Source organism: Notolepis coatsorum, assembly GCF_963971535.1.
Source record: "Notolepis coatsorum genome assembly, chromosome: 13".
Classification (NCBI taxonomy): Eukaryota; Metazoa; Chordata; class Actinopteri; order Aulopiformes; family Paralepididae; genus Notolepis; species Notolepis coatsorum.
Window position 1 is genome coordinate 3,335,369 of NC_140177.1, and position 17,398 is coordinate 3,352,766.

Sequence of the window (17,398 nt, forward strand, 5' to 3'; positions counted from 1 at the left end):
AGACCTGTCTCCCCCTGTCTCCCCCTCTCTCTCTCACAGACCTCTCTCTCTCTCTCTCTCTCTCTCCCTCTCTCAACAGACCTGTCTCCCTCCCTCCCCTCTCTCTCTCACAGACCTGTCAGAGGGAGTTTTCTGGGCACTGCTCCAGGTCTCGTGGGGCCCCCCTCCCGGTTGTCCATCATCACCACGCCCACTGTCTGTGGTGGCCTTCGAGACAGCAGACTCTCCACGACCACCGCCATGTTTAACTAGCTCATCCTGCAGAGGGATGTAAAGACAGAACAGGTTTCAAGATCACATGGAAACAAGTGATAATACTGTGATCTCACAATGACACAGGAGGACGTTGACATCAAAAGATAAAAACCTCAGAGACATTTTCCCCCCATAGTTTCTCTAACAAAAGAACTAACTGGCAGTCTGGCACTATAACAGCTACATGACTTCCCCCAACCAGACAAAAAATACCTGGCTCTCAAATGACGTGTCGTTGTACATCAATTGCCAATCACATCAAATGGATATTATGGATTCCTGCGCGCGCTAAACGCACTGCCGCGCGTCAAATACCGGACGTGGTAGGTAGTACCAACCCCCCCACCCAACCTCCTCCAATGTACAGTTTCTACGTCAAATGTATATACACTCCCTTTTCTTGACTCCTTCTGTATCACAAACAGTACTGTATTTGCAAATCTGGTATGTCATAAATGTATAGATGTAGCAGTACTGACTATCTGTATGTCATGTATGTCATATATGTCCTGATGAATTGAAAATGGGGGACCCTGATGTAAACAAGACGAAAGTCTTTCTCTGGTCTGCATCCCCTTAACAATTGTGTGTATTGAGCTGTACTGTATTGTACCCATTCTGCAATCTGTTAATAAAGTTTTCAATCAATCAATCAATCAAGCAATAGGTTTGCTGTTTTGATTGATTGATTGAAAATTGTATTACAGATTGCAGAATGGGTACAATATACAGTACAGCTCAATACACACAATAAGGGGATGCAGACCAGAGAAAGACTTTCGTCTTGTTTACATCAGGGTCCCCCCCATTTTCAATTCATCATAAGTAGGAATATTGCTCAGTGGCGTACTTAGGCTATTATGTTGTCGAAATGACGGCATCCCTCAATTATTCCATCATAAAAGTTGTATGAATTTACCTCGTCTTTCTCCAACTCGTTGCACCTCATCATCGGTTCGACCACCAGCACGGGTAGTCTGGAACTACCGCATCCCATAATAATCAAATGATAAGGTTGCGTTGTTGCGGGTAAAATATGTCCAAAAAAATTAATGATCTTGAGAAGGAAACGATTTGGCGGAATAATAATGACGAAAGGGGAACGAGCCTGTGAAGCGTGCGCATTCCTTCACAGCAGCAGATATAGCGCGCCGTGGGGTCGCCATGGACTCCGCGGGTTGCCAAGGCCCGTTGCCACAATAAATCTGACCCGGTTAACGGAGGTGACACCGAGGAACAAGATGCGAGTGTCAGAGTCACGCATGATGTCAACCCTCCCATTGTCCTATTTCCTGTGCTGGCCTATGGTCCTATAGTTCTTACCCAAACTAGTCCCTGCAGCAGTGTTGGTTGGTTGCCCCGTGACACGCGCTTATTGTGCAGCTACCCAGGGGGTCTGGAAACGATTCTATTGGCAAAGGCGGGCCGGGCCGGCCATACATACAAATAGAACATTTAAAAAACCAGTATCAATGATATATTAGGTGATGTAATAAGTCGTATTTTCTTTGGTAAAATACGTGTTAAATAACTCTACATTCACTTTCACTCACATTATAGTGTTTGGTCAGTAACACGAGTCAGTCAGTCCCTCCACTGCAGTAAACAGTAAACACATTTTCTGAGCTAATTCCACGTTGCTGTGCAGTGACCTATAGGTCCATATCAAAAAGGTGATCTATTAACTGTAAACCTTATGCAATATTCATCATTGATATTTGGATACTTGAAATCTGTATGAACTGAGTAGTTAGTATCAAATGAAATAAGATGGAACAGCTCCATGCATTAATTGAATAACAACAAGTTGCTCATTACCAGTATGGTATTAAATTGTACAGCTTTTTGCACATCTTTGTCAGGGAATTCCAACAATTCTGGACCTGAATGTACCAGTTGATTGTAATCATCTCTCTCTCTCTCCTTATGTCTATGTCAAGCCAGGCTGTGGAGGAGAGAGACATGGATAGAGGAACAGGCTGTAGACTACTTTGCCCGTCCTGAGCCTGCTATGACGCAGACAGTTTTTACATCACCACCCAAAACAAGATTCAGCCAAGAGCGAGTGAGTACACTGGTCCACTTGCACTGGTCCACTTGTCCATGGCACTTACTATCCATCCAGCTTTGTAGTGGTTTGGGGGAATAGTACAGTAGGTATGCATATTTTAAGGGGACTGCAAGGATGGTGTACTGGTGGGTGGTATCCAACCGATTGTGGTGGGCCGGTCTGGGCCAAAAACGCCAGGGCCGACATGTTGTCCCAGTCCAGCCCAATGAGAACAGACAAGTTAAAAGGCTGGGTGACAGTTGCAGGTGTGTGTAAACAACTCTGCTATAGTCCTTAAAAATAGTGAGGGGAATCAATGTGTTCATTTGCAAAGTATTTTGCATCTCGTTCCACCAGCAAATTAGAAGGAGGAAACAAAGGACGTGTTAACCCTTTCACTGCCACACCACAGAAGGTTAACCATTTACTATCAGTGTGATAGTGTGATAGTAAAGGGATAACCTTCTGTAGTGTGGCAGTGAAAGGGTTACCCGGCTGCTGTTGTGTGGCAGTGAAAGGGTTAACCTTCCGCGTATTGTCGCAGTGAAAGGGTTAACCGTTTGGTAGTGAAAGGGTTAACACAGGGAACATCTAGTGAGATATGGCGTTATAGGGAGTAGAATAAGCAGACTACTGCAATGCACTGCTCGCTGGTCTACCGGCCGCGGCCACCGAGCCTCTTCAACTCATTCAGAACACAGCCGCCCGCCTGATCTCCGTCCTCGCTCCACAATGGTCGACTGAAAACACACTTCTTCACTCAATATTGCAATGATATCAAATTCAACCTCAACAAGAGTGTTGTTATGATAGTGAAAACTAAGGAGGACCAGAAGCAAAAGGTTCCCCTCCTTCTTGCCGTCTGACTGCGCTCTAGATGTGGTGAAGAGTGTGCGATATTTGGGTCACAATATCACTGATGACATGTGTGATGATGTTGATGTGCAGCGCCAGTGCTGCAAACTGTATGCAACATGTAGGCCAATATGCTGGCACGGAAATGTTATATGTGTACAATGTGAAAATAAGCCTGTTCAGAGCCTATTGTACTCCATTTTATACTGCACACCTATGGTGTAATTATAGCACAGCAAAAATTTTAAAACTGCAGGTAGCATATAAGCTGTAGTACATATAAGCTGTAGTACTTATATGCAGTACAGTATAGTACTGCATATAAGCTGTAAACTTTTCACTTGCTTATGGCAGATCAATCAGCATGGATTGTCTGTAAACTTTCACTTGCTTATGGCAGATCAATCAGCATGGATTGTCTGTAAACGTTATGCATTGTTGTCACTTGCCATATCTTGCTATGCTCGCTCATGCCTGTATTTTTTATGTCCGTTCTATTTTATAATTTTTATTTAATTTTTATTTTACTATTTTTAAACTGAATCATTTTAAACTATTTTTACTATTTGTGTTACTGAAAACTGTAAGCGGAGAGCCTATTGGGATGCTAGATCCTAATGTGAAACACTGTGATTCTACCTGTCTATCTTTTTATGCTCGCTTATGCCTGTATTTTTTACTGTTGTGAAGCACTTTGAACTGCAACCTCTGTATGAAAAGTGCTATACAAATAAAGTTATTATTATTATATAATGATGCATTTAGGATCCTCCTTAAGCTCCCAAGACGGACTAGTGCAAGCCATTTATTTGTGACTACAAATGTCCCCACCTTCCATGCTCTGCTGAGGAACTTGATGTTTCAATTTATGTGTCGACTATTAAGAGTCAAAAGACAAGATAATAGGTGCCATTAGTGATGTCAAGCAAAGTGATACAAGGTACTCCTCTGATTTGTGGAAACATTGGAATCGATGCCTTTATCTATGTTGTTGGCCTTGTTTCTTTTGTTATTGTATTTTTGTTGTTTTGTATGTGTATGTTAAGAGCTACAGATGTCTCTATCTATCTCAACACCGATTCGAGATAAAAACCCTGTGGGCGCTCGATATCCCTCAGCGAGGTGCTAAACTCGCCAAGTTCTCGAGTCAATTCCCAATCCTAATCACGCCATGTACCGTACTTTTCGGACTATAAGCCGCGGCTTTTCCCCCCATTTTTCGACCCTGCGGCTTATATGTGACTCGACGTGACCAAACCCGAAAATGTTAAAATCAAAATATTGCTTTTTTGACTGCATTGAAATGTTATTTATCTGTTCCCTTATTTGCTAAACGTAATACAACTTGTAAATGAGTTCATTCTTGTTATTTGTCTGACAGTATTGTGTCCCAATGCTAATTACATATGGTAATTAAACATTAAAACACCTGCGGCTTATAGTCCAGTGCGGCTTATATATGTACACATCATTCAATTTAGCTGCTGCGGCTTATAGTCAGGTGCGGCTTATAGTGCGAAAAGTACGGTATTAAGCCACAGAACCTCTGATTAGTTCAACAAGTCCATGGACCACTTAGCCTTGGTACCCCTCACCACAGCGTCCTGTTGTGAAGAATCTCAAGGCCGCTGGATAAACCTCATGTACCGGTTGACACAGAGTGCTTGCTTGGCATTCCTTCCAGGAGATTTGCTTAATTCTTCATGGAAGTGGCCAAGTTTGTATTTTATTTAATTCTTATTTCATAGTCACTGGTTAGTTTTATCCATTTCATATGAAATATAAACTTAGAAGAGTTGTTAACCTCTTCATTGTTTGTAATAAACAGAATGTCTGCTTGGGAAAACTCCTTTCATTGAATAGTCATATTCACAGCAATACTATTTAATAGGTAGTACTATTAATAATAGTGTAATATTAGCGTATAATATTAATAATAATTTCCATAAGACCAGGTCGAAAACACGCTCAATACAAGGGTATCTGCGTCGAAGCCATACTTTTGACTCCAACCCGGTCAAATATATGATATAACTTTAGCTAGAAGCATTAACCAGCAATTGATTGAATCTGTAATCAGGCTACCAGGACAGAATTACCTCCCGCTTACCTCAGATGAAAGCAAGGCGTTGCCAGCGTTTTGAAAGATCATGATGGAGCTCGTAAAAGAACGTGGTCCAAGAGTTGAATAAAAGTATTTAACAAAGTTTGGTTTAATTAGAAAAAGTTGTTACAATAATACTGTCTTGGAAAGATCCAATCCAGGAAAATAACAAAGCAAGGACATAAAAAAACTCAAAGACGAAATCAACATCTTTCGCCTGAAGAACAATAAAACCTCTAGTTTAAAAATCATCACAAAAGATGAGCTAAGAGCCTGAGTATCATCATAGGGAGAAATACTCTTACAAAACTGCCTTATTCAAGTCTCGCACACCGCATGACCATTGAATTAGGAGCTAAAAAAAAGTCACAAAAGCAAGCCGAGAGCTTTTCATGTGCGAACATTACTTTTTATACAGTTCCGTAGCGTCATATTGCAAGCAAAGATAAACACTCCTTCTTTCAACTGTGTCTGGTCATTAGGCTCATTGCTACTCCAATGGTTAGTAACTTAAAAAAGTAAAAGTAACAGTTTTACTGAAACGGATTACTGTTCTGTGGAAATCCCCTAGGATTCCATGTGCATCTGCACTGGTCCGGCCTTCAGCAGGAATAGCCTGTAAGCTTATAGATATATATATACAGGTACAATACAGACATATACAATAAACATATACTTAATCATGGTTATATGTTTACACATCACACATGTAGCTCAATCATCACCCGTTGTAGGATGATCTTTCCATCGGTAGTGTGATAGTAAAGGGTTAAGCCTCTCTTGAACCAATCAGTGAAGTGCATTCTAGGATTCTTGGGCGCCACCGGAGGTCGAACTGCTTGCAAAGTGAGACAGTAGTAACTCTTCATCCGAGATTAGGTCATATTAGCGACCAATCAGCACACAGCAGTCTATAGGGTCCTGGGACGCCGACCGGAGAAGGCTAGCAGGCCCACAAGGTCATACACAGGGAGGGAAAGATAAGCTGCCCGAGTATCAAGCTGAATATACTGCCTTCCTGCTTGACAGTAGGTATATAGTATGTAAGTATTGATTATACTTTCTAGTTTATTTAACATGTGCAATCAACATACACTGATCATTTCAGTTATACGAGTGAAACACAGTGAAAGAACTTTTGGACCTGTCTCAAAACCCTGCCCTCTTTTCTTGATCCTCCAATCACAGCTGTCACTTACCTCTGACTTCCTCGGGTCAGAGGTAAGCGACAGCTGTGATTGGAGGATCAAGAAAAGGGGCAGGGTTTGAGACCGGTCTAATCCTTGGACGAGCTCCTCATTCTGGAACGTGCCCTGTCTGGGGGAGGGAAGCACACGGTGGAATCACACAGTCCTGAAGCACCCAGCGTTAACAGGGAACGGAACAATTGCACTGCTGTGATATACAAGATAATACATGGTCCTTCAGCATATACAATAAACATATATTTAATCCTCTATTTATATATGTTAATGCTTAATATACTACATCACACATTGCTTCGCTTTTAAAACACAGAGGGAGCAGTCTTTTTTGCAGTGCCTATAGGTACAGAGGTAATTTGTCCAAGTGCCACAAGACGGAGAGAAAACAGGATGTCAATACAAAAAGGGTCACTGTAGTTAGTGGCACTTCAACAGTGTAATATCATATGGACCTCGAGTCTGAAATAAAGTCTTCATCATCATCAATATCTGAAATGAGAAAAAAAAAAAAAAAAAAAAAAAAAAAAAAATCACACTAACCTTCTTACCGTCTCATACTATCATGGACTCTTCCTATACTAATTATGTCTTTACTACTATGGAGTCTTCCTATACTAATTATGTCTTTACTACTATGCACTCAACACTGCAGCACCCGTTTCACCACCGTTTGATGAACATCGTTAGTCAGCTGTAACAGTTATACCCTCCCTGCTGACTTGTCGTACAGAACTTGTACATAAGTCGCTTTGGATAAAAGCTAAATGACTAAATGTAAATGTAGATGACAATTTTTAACATGTGTATAAGGAGGGGTCAGACCAAGGAGGGTTTTGTAAATTAGTGTAAGCCAATGAACAACCCTCACTATGACGACATGCATCTGCACAAATAACCCCTCGTATTGAATGCATGTATTATTCAGTGTAGTTTGTCAGATGACCTCCTAAGTACTGTGCACCGATACGTCCTGCTAAACCGCCCGGGCGGAACACCGTACTTTTAGGGAGTCCCATTGAATCACACTTACAAGATCCAAGATTCCTTTATTGCCACACAACCAGGTTGGTGGTATTTGTGATCGGTACAGTACATACAGTACATTCAACTGGAACATAGATACATTTACCACCACCCCACCCCCCCCCCCCCATTCCCAGCAATGGATACATAATACAGCACAACATGACACACGAAAGAGTCTAGTCCATCAGGTCAGGAGCTTGGTTAGTGTAAGGGGGGGCGCCATGAGAGTTCCGGGTCCGAATGGCGGTTGGGAAGAAGCTGTCCTTGAAGCGGGTGGTTTTTGAGAGGATGGACTTGAAGCGCCTACCTGAGGGCAGAGGCTGTAACAGGGGGTGTGCTGGGTGTGAGGGGTCCTTAGCTATTTTTCTGGCACGGGTGGTTGTGCGGGAGGTGAAGATGGAGTCCAGGGAGGGAAGGTCACACCCTATAATTATGGAGGCCTTTTTTTTTTTTTTATACTTTAAACCTACGAAACCCTGTGAAATTAGTGTGCACTTCCAATGGAAACAAATCATGGGGGGAAACTGGCACTTGAGGTACTGAAATATATAAGAACTCATGTTCCAACAAGACACCATCAAGACCCCAAGCTCTAGATCTTCTGGCCGCCTCAGACACACTCCTATCCGAGCTCCTGGGGGGGGGGGGGTCATCAAGGAGCATCCGGCTATTCTGTCTTCACTCCACTATGGTGGAACGAACTTCCCACCAGTCAGGACAGCCGAAACCCTCCCAATTTTCAGATGTAGACTAAAAACACTCAATATCTGAATAAAAACCTGACTAACCTTCGTCTTTTACTATTATGCACTTTGCTACTAAGGAATCTACCTTGCCTATATTACTACAGTACCTACTATGCTAAAATGTCTATACTACATACTCAAGATTGTAGCACTCAAGTTTGACGAACAATGTTACTTACCCTTCGCTAAGTTGAACCCTTCCTGCTGACTTGTACAGAACTTGAAAGTTGCTTTGGATAAGTGTCAGCTAAAAATGTGGGCTGTCAGTTTATCACATTAATTAGATTAATTATACAGCTAATTATCGCGTTATGAATTTTATTTTCTCATTCATTCCATAAGAACGTAGAATACACATTTACAGACTTTTTTTTAATATGGTCCATTTGCATGTTCTTGGTATCTGATCTATGGATCTCAGGGAATGTATTCCCAGTGTCAGAAATACTGTGTCTGTTACTAGGCTTGAGTAAATTGTAATGAACCAAATAATAATATCAATAAAAATGTTTTTATCTTTGACTGTGAATAACACCATGCTAAAATTGACCATATCTGAAAAAATCTAAGCAAATGAATAAATGGAAGATGATTAAACAGGTTTTATAGATACAGTACTGAATTCTGCCATCCGGACACATGCCATTTGAAATATGATTATAGAATATAGAATATCGGGCCTAAAATGGTTATGCAATTAATTAGATTAATTAATTACAAATACTGTAATTAATTAGATAATTCTTTTTAATCACCTGACAGCCTCCATCAAACCTACCCTCTCTTCTTGGACATCTGTGGATTTAATGAATGACGGATCTTCGTGAAGATGGAGAAATGCGTCCTTCCTGTGGCTCCCGATTCAAAAGCATAGTGGCACATAGACGGTGACAACTGTTTCTTTCTCTCTCACAGTCGTTTCCTTTCCATAAATCTTGACCGAGTTTCATATAGGAAAAATTTTCTACCAAAAGTACATAAAAAGTATGGCGAGTATACTTTGGTAGAAAGTAGTTCCTACTTGAAACTGCCCACAAGGTATTTGTATTATCCTGAGTAAATGGGTCATGATTTCTGGAAAATCATAATTTTTTTTTGGTGCACCACAAACAGAGTGCCATTCAGCTCCATCTTATGGAGCAACAGCAGATATCTCGAAGGCAAATCTCACTATAGACGAGTGATTTCATTTTTTTTTTTTATCTTTACCCCCCTTCCTTTTTTCCGATTTTTCTCCCATCCCACTGTTAGTCGTTATGCCAATTCCCAATCCCCTTCCTGGTTGTTGCGCACGCCCCTCTACTGTTGGTCCGGGAGGCCGGAGACTGTCACATGCTTTCCTCCGACACATGTGCAGCCAGCCGGCAGCCAGCGCAGATTCTCACTGGGAGTGTAACGTGTGGAAGGTCGCACTACCTCTCTCCAGATCCTTCCCTTGCTGAGCAGGCGCCCAGACCGAACTGTAGGAGTCGCTGTCCACAACGCCCAGGACCCACCCACCAGCTTTCCCACCCCTAACACTGCCAATTGTGTTAGTATGAGCGACCAGCCAAGCTGGTGGCAGCGCAGAGAGCTGGACTCGAACCCAGCGTCTCCAGCATTGATGGCGAGTGCCTTGCCCACCACTACTACTTGCCCCGTGATTTTTTAAATAATTGGATTTGATACTGGATTGGACTGGTGGGCGGGGATCAGTTTTCTCACCCTGATAACGGACAACTTGGCATGGTGAGAGGGCTTGTGCTGCTTCTATGAACCCCAGTTATGCTGGCGGGAGATTAATAGAAAAACCTTTGCACACATTAATTTAGTTCAACAGTTATTGAGAGTAAATTAGTTTGAATATGGCCACCAGGGGCATTGCATCCTTGTGTTAATTACAGCTCAATGAAATTATAAAAAAAAGGTAGTAGTCCTTATAAGACAGGGTATTGCTATTTTTTCATTTACATCACTTCATTCTAAATTAATGTGTGCAAAACTGGTAGTTTTTGAGTGTGTGATATTATGTGCAAAATAAATCAGCATTGTTTTTAGGTGAAGTGCCATACTCCAAATGAATAGTGACATAGAAATAAAACAGCATTACTGCTGAGGAGCTAACGCTACTAGTCAAATCAAAAGGGCCTTGAGGCAAACATGAAAAATGTCATATTGTATACATTTTGTAACTAGCAAGGCAAACCAGAATGCCTATGATGACATCACCACCAATGAGAGACATTCACTTAAATTCTGGGTTTTCAGACTAGTTATGATTGGTCACAGCCCCAACTGAGGATATTCAGCACTGGGAGATGCTACTTCCTGTAAGATGTAACCCGTCTCCCCATAGACCACCACTGCACTTCCGGTACTTTGAGCTCATGGGAGAGAGATCAAAATGAATGAATGTTGATGAGAGCCTTGACGTAAGTGGCTGTAGCTACGGCTGTGCGGGTGCTGGAGACATGAGCCAATCTACTTTTTTATACACTTGTGTCTCCTGAACACGGAGAGACCAACCCCAAGTCCATCGGCACTTTCTCGGCTGAGCTATGGTCACCTTACTGCATCTACTCCCCAACCAGCGCAGATTCTGCCTTCGGACTCCCTGGGTCGTCTGGGAAGTAGATGCAGTAAAGTGACGATAGCTCGGTTGAGAAAGTGCCGATGGACTTGGGGTTGGTCTCTCGGTGTTCAGAAGACTCGGGTATATTTATATATATATATATAAAATAAGGTATATTGGCTCATGTCTCCAGCACCCCCACAGCCGTAACTACAACCACTTACATCAAGGCTCTAATCAACATTTTATCACCCCCTTCCCCACTCCCACTCATGAGCTCCATGTAACGCGGAAGTGCAGTGGTCTATGGTAGTGGGGAAGCCATTTTTAAACATTTCTATAGCGTCACTAACCCATCCCCTTCTTATTATTCTAGATTACAGATACAGACCTTGTCAATAGGATTAAGGATTCTGCTGCTAGGGGAACAGTTTTGGCCCCAGTTTATAGTCATCGACTGTATCGTCTAAGCCTTGCAAGCCAGACTAATCTTGCATGATTGCACCAGGAACTGAAGTTGGCTTTTAGAATGTTTTATGTTGTCAAGTTAGAAAAGGTCTAATTAGCAGACATTGCAACGGGAAATAAACACTTTACATGGGTTCATGAAAAAGTCTCTACATTACAGTCTACGAACGATGACGTCTGAAAAACACAAAAAGTCCATTTCATAGTTTTATTGATGGCAATTACCCATGGTTTTAATTATCACTCATCCAGTAATAATCATGGCTTTAAAATTAAATTGACCTCCTTATCATCCAAAGTCACCCTAGTCCATTTAAACAAGCAATAGAAAAATATATACTTAATACTTTGTACAATACTGGTTTTGGTCCAAACAAAAGTGGATCAGAAAAGCCAATATACCTTTCTTCAAAGGCCCCAATTTGCATTTAAGTTCCTTTTAAATGGATTCGGGCAACTTTGAATATAGGGATTTACATAATAATTTCTAAAGACAAAAGATGCTGAATGCAGAGTTGGTAAACACACAAATTCAACTTCACAGATTAAAAAAAAAAAAATCACTATTTACAGGTTTAATAATATTCAAAGGCCAATTAAGAGTTATAGAGGGATAGGCGCACAGAGAGAGGGAGAGAGAGAGAGTATAACGAATCAGCAGGAGGGAAGGAACGAGAGAAAGAGAGAGCACAAAGACACTAGGGGGAAATGGAGCGAGAGAGAGAGAGAGGTAAAAGAATTTAAACATGGAACATGTTTTGGAACCAAGCATTTACAAAGTCCTAAAGGAGAAAACTTGGGGCGTCAGTCTCCAGCTCCCAGTCACCTCCACAGTGCATGGGCTGGTTGCCCTCCCACCCCCCCTCCCACCCCCCCACCCCCCCCCCCCTCCTCAACACCCCCCGCCCCATTTTCCTTTTAACATTCATTTGCTTCTCGACCTACAGCGGGCCCTTCCTCGTGGCCCAGGCAACACTCCCGATCGTTGTTTTATTACACACGCACACACACACGCACACACACACACACACACACACACGCGACCTCAGCATGGTACAAAGAAACCAAACACACCTTTGAGTTCTGTACACGGGAGGGGAGCGGGGGAAATAATAAAAATAAAACAAGCACGCTTCATTCGTCGTCACACAGAAACACCACGGTCATCCCTGTACATACAGCACACGCACGGCACCACGGCTGCGCCCCCCAGTGGCAGCCCCGAGCGCCACCGCTCTAGCGGGCTTCCCGGGAACAGGGCTGTCGCTGAGGCCCCACACAGCTCTCACTACCTCTCTGCACATTGCAGCTCACATAACCTGGTCCACTCATACTAAATCAATAGGATTTTTTTATTTTATTTTTTAAATTGTTTACACTCGCAACTCTTTAGATTTGCAGTTTTTGCCTTTGTAATTTTATTACAAAAAGTCATGCCTAAAAGGTCTAGCAGACATTTGCTGAAAATATAGATATATATACACACACACGTTCTTTCTTGTTTCGTTTCAGTCGAGCAGAGGTTTCCTTGCTTGATTGAGTTTAGTTTTTTTTTTTTAAGTTGTAGTCGTCGTCGTTAAGTGAATGGTTTTGGATAAGGCCCGGCAGGCCTGCTCTGGTCTACATGTGAGCACCCCCGCTGGGTTAAGCATCGAGCCTTCTACCCGGCCCTCCAGCCCTCCAGCGAGAGGGGCCCGGAACTTCAGTGTTTGTCCAGTGGAGGCCCCCCCCGAGGGCCCATTCAACTCCTCAGTGGATCAAGTCAAAGTCTAGTCTGGTTTCTAGTCGAGTCCCTGCGGTTAGGGTTAACCCCGCGGTTCTACTTCCTGCGCCGCACGGCCGTCTTGATCTTGCGTCCGGCGATGGTTGGCGGCCCGGCAGGGGAGGCGGGGAAGGAGGACTGAGCGGACCTGGAAGAGTTTTAAGACATATAATAATAACTTTATTTGTAGAGTACTTTTCATACAGAAATTGCAGTTCAAAGTGCTTCACAACAGTAAAAAATACAGGCATAAGCGAGCAAACAAAATTAAATACAAAAAGATAGAGGTAGCAAGGTAAGGTAAATCACAGTTTTTCAGTAATACAAATAATAAAATAGATTAGAAAAAAGTGCGATTTGATTCAGTTTAAAATAGGTTAAAAATAATAAAATAGAACGGACAGTAAAAAGTGTGATAAAATTGTTCAATAAAAAAGATATAACAACAGAGCAGTGTATCGCTCTTAACACTTTGAGTTCCGTCGTACCAACAACAGCTGCACAGTAGATGATTCATTATGCTGTAAACTACGAATAAAAAAAACAATTGGCCCGTCTCAAACCCGCCCTCTTTTCTTGATCCTCCAAGGATCCTCCCAGGGTCAAGAAAAGAGGGCTGGGTTTGATGTAGGTCATGTGACAACCCCCATGTCAAAGTGTGGCAGATATGGTCCTAAATGTACAGGCATGCATTGATGTTATTCCATCACTAACATCTTGGTCGCAAACAGGCGACTGTAATAAGTAGCAGGTGGATTTCATACAAACATACCGTGTTTGAGCCAATCAGCAATACTACCCGAGTCACGTGACTAAGTTGCCCCCTACCTGCGCGTAAGTAAGTAAGTAAGTAAGTAAGTAAGTAAGTAAGTAAGTAAGTAAGTAAGTAAGTAAGTAAGTAAGTAAGTAAGTAAGTAAGTAAGTAAGTAAGTAAGTAAGTAAGTAAGTAAGTAAGTAAGTAAGTAAGTAAGTAAGTAAGTAAGTAAGTAAGTAAGAAAGTAAGTCGTGTGACTAAAAGTAGTTTCAAACTAAAACGGCTGGATGTCATTCTGCCAAATCAGCATGGCTGAGAGTGCGAGTCTTTCACCTTTTACATACTGTATCTAGCTTTGGCATGGATTGATTGTTTAGATCGCTAGCATGGCTAACAAATGCAAATACATGCCCCCTTGATGCTCGCGCACACAAGAGTCTGGCGTATACAGCGACCAGGTCTATTGAGCAGTGCCACTCACCCGATGTTGAATATGTCTATTGAGCAGTGCCACTCACCCGATGTTGAACAGGTGTATTGAGCAGTGCCACTCACCCGATGTTGAATATGTCTATTGAGCAGTGCCACTCACCCGATGTTGAACAGGTGTATTGAGCAGTGCCACTCACCCGATGTTGAACAGGTGTATTGAGCAGTGCCACTCACCCGGTGTTGAACGCGGGCTGTGCAAAGCTGGGGGCGACGGAGGGGGTGGGGGGCGCCGCTGCTCCTCCGAAAGCAAACACGCCCGTGTTGGTACTGGGGGCTCCGAAACGACAGGTCGAGCCCAACCCAAAGGCTGGACCTGGTGGCAGTGGGGAGAAAGAAAAACCCATTAATCTGAATCTGTCCCAGAGAAGCAAAAACTAGTCAATGGAGCCTACACACACGGCACACACCTGGCACATACACAACTGATTTTTTTTTTTTTAATACTTGTACCATAGTACATAGAAGATAAAGAACCTATATGTATTTCTGCCTTAAAGATTGAACTTCTCTGCTCACATCGCAGCGACAACCAGTACCTGCAGATTCCTCCTGAGCAACGTCAGAAGGATCAGACCCCTTCCTGACAAAAGAAGCCACCCAACTCCTTGTCCAATCAACAGTCATCTCCCGCCTCGACTACTGCAACGCACTGCTCGCTGGCCTCCCGGCCACTGCCACTAAGCCTCTTCAACTCATTCAGAACGCAGCGGCCCGCCTGATCTCAAACCTACCGAAGTTGGCCCATGTCACCCCACTTCTTAGGGACCTGCACTGGCTCCCCATTGCCGCACGAATCCGCTTCAAGGCCCTCGACCTAGCATACCGTGCGGCAAAGGGAACCGCTCCCGCCTACCTCCGGTCAATGGTCTCTAACTACACACCCTCAAGACCCCTACGCTCTGCATCTTCTGGCCGCCTCAGACCCACTCCTATCCGAGCTCCGGGAGGGTCATCAAAGAGAAGTCGCCTATTCTCAGTCCTTGCCCCACAATGGTGGAACGAACTAGTACCCACCCCAGTTAGGACAGCCGAAACCCGTCCAATCTTTCGCATTTCTTCAACCATTATCTGAATTAAAAAAGAAAGATCTAACCCTAACTAACCTTACTGTCATACACTTGTCCTAATAAACTAACCTACACTGTAGCACTCAACACTTTGATGAACATTGTTACTCAGCTGATAGAGTTGTGCCCTTCCTGATGACTTGTCGTACAGAACTTGTAAGTCGCTTTGGATAAAAGCGTCAGCTAAATGACTAAATGTAAAGATAAATAACCTGTGTATTACTGCCTTAACCTCTTAAAAAGAACGCCCGCCCTGTCAATCAAAATCAAGCTTTTTTTCAGGATCATATCACAAACCGGAACGTTATTGCTATAAAACTAACGCAGTTCGTTTCTCTACCTTGCTGTGAACGTCTAGCTAAAAACGGCGTTGCAATCCGATGAAAAATTGCGAAGCAATTTACATTATAAAAAAGTTACTGTACTTACAGTAGATTTCATTCACGGTTTTTGCTGCCCCGTCAGGGGCGCCTGGTGATACTGTATCTATTCAGTACTGTATCTACAAAACCTCCTGTTAATCATCTGCCCTTTATTAATTTGCTTCGATTTTTTTGTACACGTGATCTCAAGAAGCTGCTTTTCATGTCCGGTATATTTTAGCATGGTGTTATTCACCGCCAAATAAAATAAAAATTGATATTCTCCTTTGGTTCATTACAATTTACTCAAGCCTAGTAACAGACACAATATTTCAGACACTGGGAATACATTCCCTGAGATCCATAGATGTCCTGAGATACCAAGAACATGCAAATGGACCTTGTAGAAGTGGAGCAATCTTCCATCTACCGGTACTTTAGGTGAAAACATGGCTCGGGCTTCGAGAGGTTAAAGACGGCACACCCACCTGGTGCGGCTCCGAACGCAGCGGCCTGGGGGAAGACGGTGGCGTTGGGCTTGGACCCGAAGGCCGGGGGGGCCTGGGAGCTCCCCGTGGAGAAGGTGGGAGGCGGCAGGGCGAAGGAACCAAACGAGGGGGTCTGGGTGGCCCCGAAGCCGCCGGAGGAAGGGGAGCTGAAGACGAACGGGGCGGGGGCCGCCGACGGAGCTGCGGTGGACGAGAGGGGGGGGGGGGGGGGGGGTTCGTTTTAACAGGGTTCCCAGACATGGCAAAATTTTATTCAAGGACTTTCAAGTACTTTTCCAAGCACTATTCTTCATTTTAAAAAGGGCATTTAAAAAGGATACAATTCACTTTTAAATGCCGTTTTATATATATAATAAAAAGAAAAGATTTCCAATATTTATGGCTTAAAACCCATTTCTGGACAATTAGTTACTTTAAATAAAGAAATAAAATGTCTCGATTCAGAACAATTTGATCATGGATGAACAAAACTTTCAATGCGAATGGTTGATTTGAATTTCAAGGACTTTTTAAGCACCTTGTTAAATATTGGCTGTTTAAGGAATTCCAGGCCTGGACTTTTTTTTGGTAAAAAAATCAAGCACTTTAAGCACTTCAAGGACCTTGTGTGAACCCCGTTTTAATACTCGCTACATTCAAATCAACACTAACATGTCTGAGGCTAGTTTTAATACTCGCTACATTCAAATCAACACTAACATGTCTGAGTCTGAGGCTAGTTTTAATACTCGCTACATTCAAATCAACACTAACATGTCTGAGGCTAGTTTTAATACTCGCTACATTCAAATCAACACTAACATGTCTGAGGCTAGTTTTAATACTCGCTACATTCAAATCAACACTAACATGTCCGAGTCTGAGGCTAGTTTTAATACTCGCTACATTCAAATCAACACTAACATGTCTGAGGCTAGTTTTAATACTCGCTACATTCAAATCAACACTAATGTCTGACGTGTCAAAAACAAAACAACTGGCCCACATGTAACTGAAGCGATAACAAAAGAGGACACAAACTAGAATAGCCCAAACGTATATAATAACTCATTAAAGGGATAGTTTGGATTTTTGTATGAAATCCTCACCGGCCCAGGAGTGTAGAGGAAGTAAAGCTATTAGTTCCGGCAGGGTTCCGAGCAAACCGAAGGCAAACAGGGTCTTGAAACCAAAAGGTTTGATTTGATCATCC

The 17,398-nt window shown here is 42.8% G+C and overlaps 1 protein-coding gene across 3 annotated transcripts in view; it reads right to left on the reverse strand.

Annotated features, from left to right (window-relative positions):
- Nucleotides 1–12,164: 12,164 nt before the first annotated feature.
- The window catches only part of nup153 (nucleoporin 153), a 66,929-nt gene continuing 61,695 nt past the window's right edge, over nt 12,165–17,398 (reverse strand). For all 3 annotated transcript variants that reach the window (XM_084327179.1, XM_084327180.1, XM_084327178.1), the window contains exons 21-23: nt 16,186–16,386; nt 14,443–14,581; nt 12,165–13,170 (exon numbers count right to left, since the gene is read on the reverse strand). In XM_084327179.1, coding sequence (XP_084183305.1) covers nt 13,080–13,170; nt 14,443–14,581; nt 16,186–16,386 — 431 coding nt within the window. In that variant the 3' untranslated portion in view covers nt 12,165–13,079. The remainder of the gene's footprint in view (nt 13,171–14,442; nt 14,582–16,185; nt 16,387–17,398) is intronic.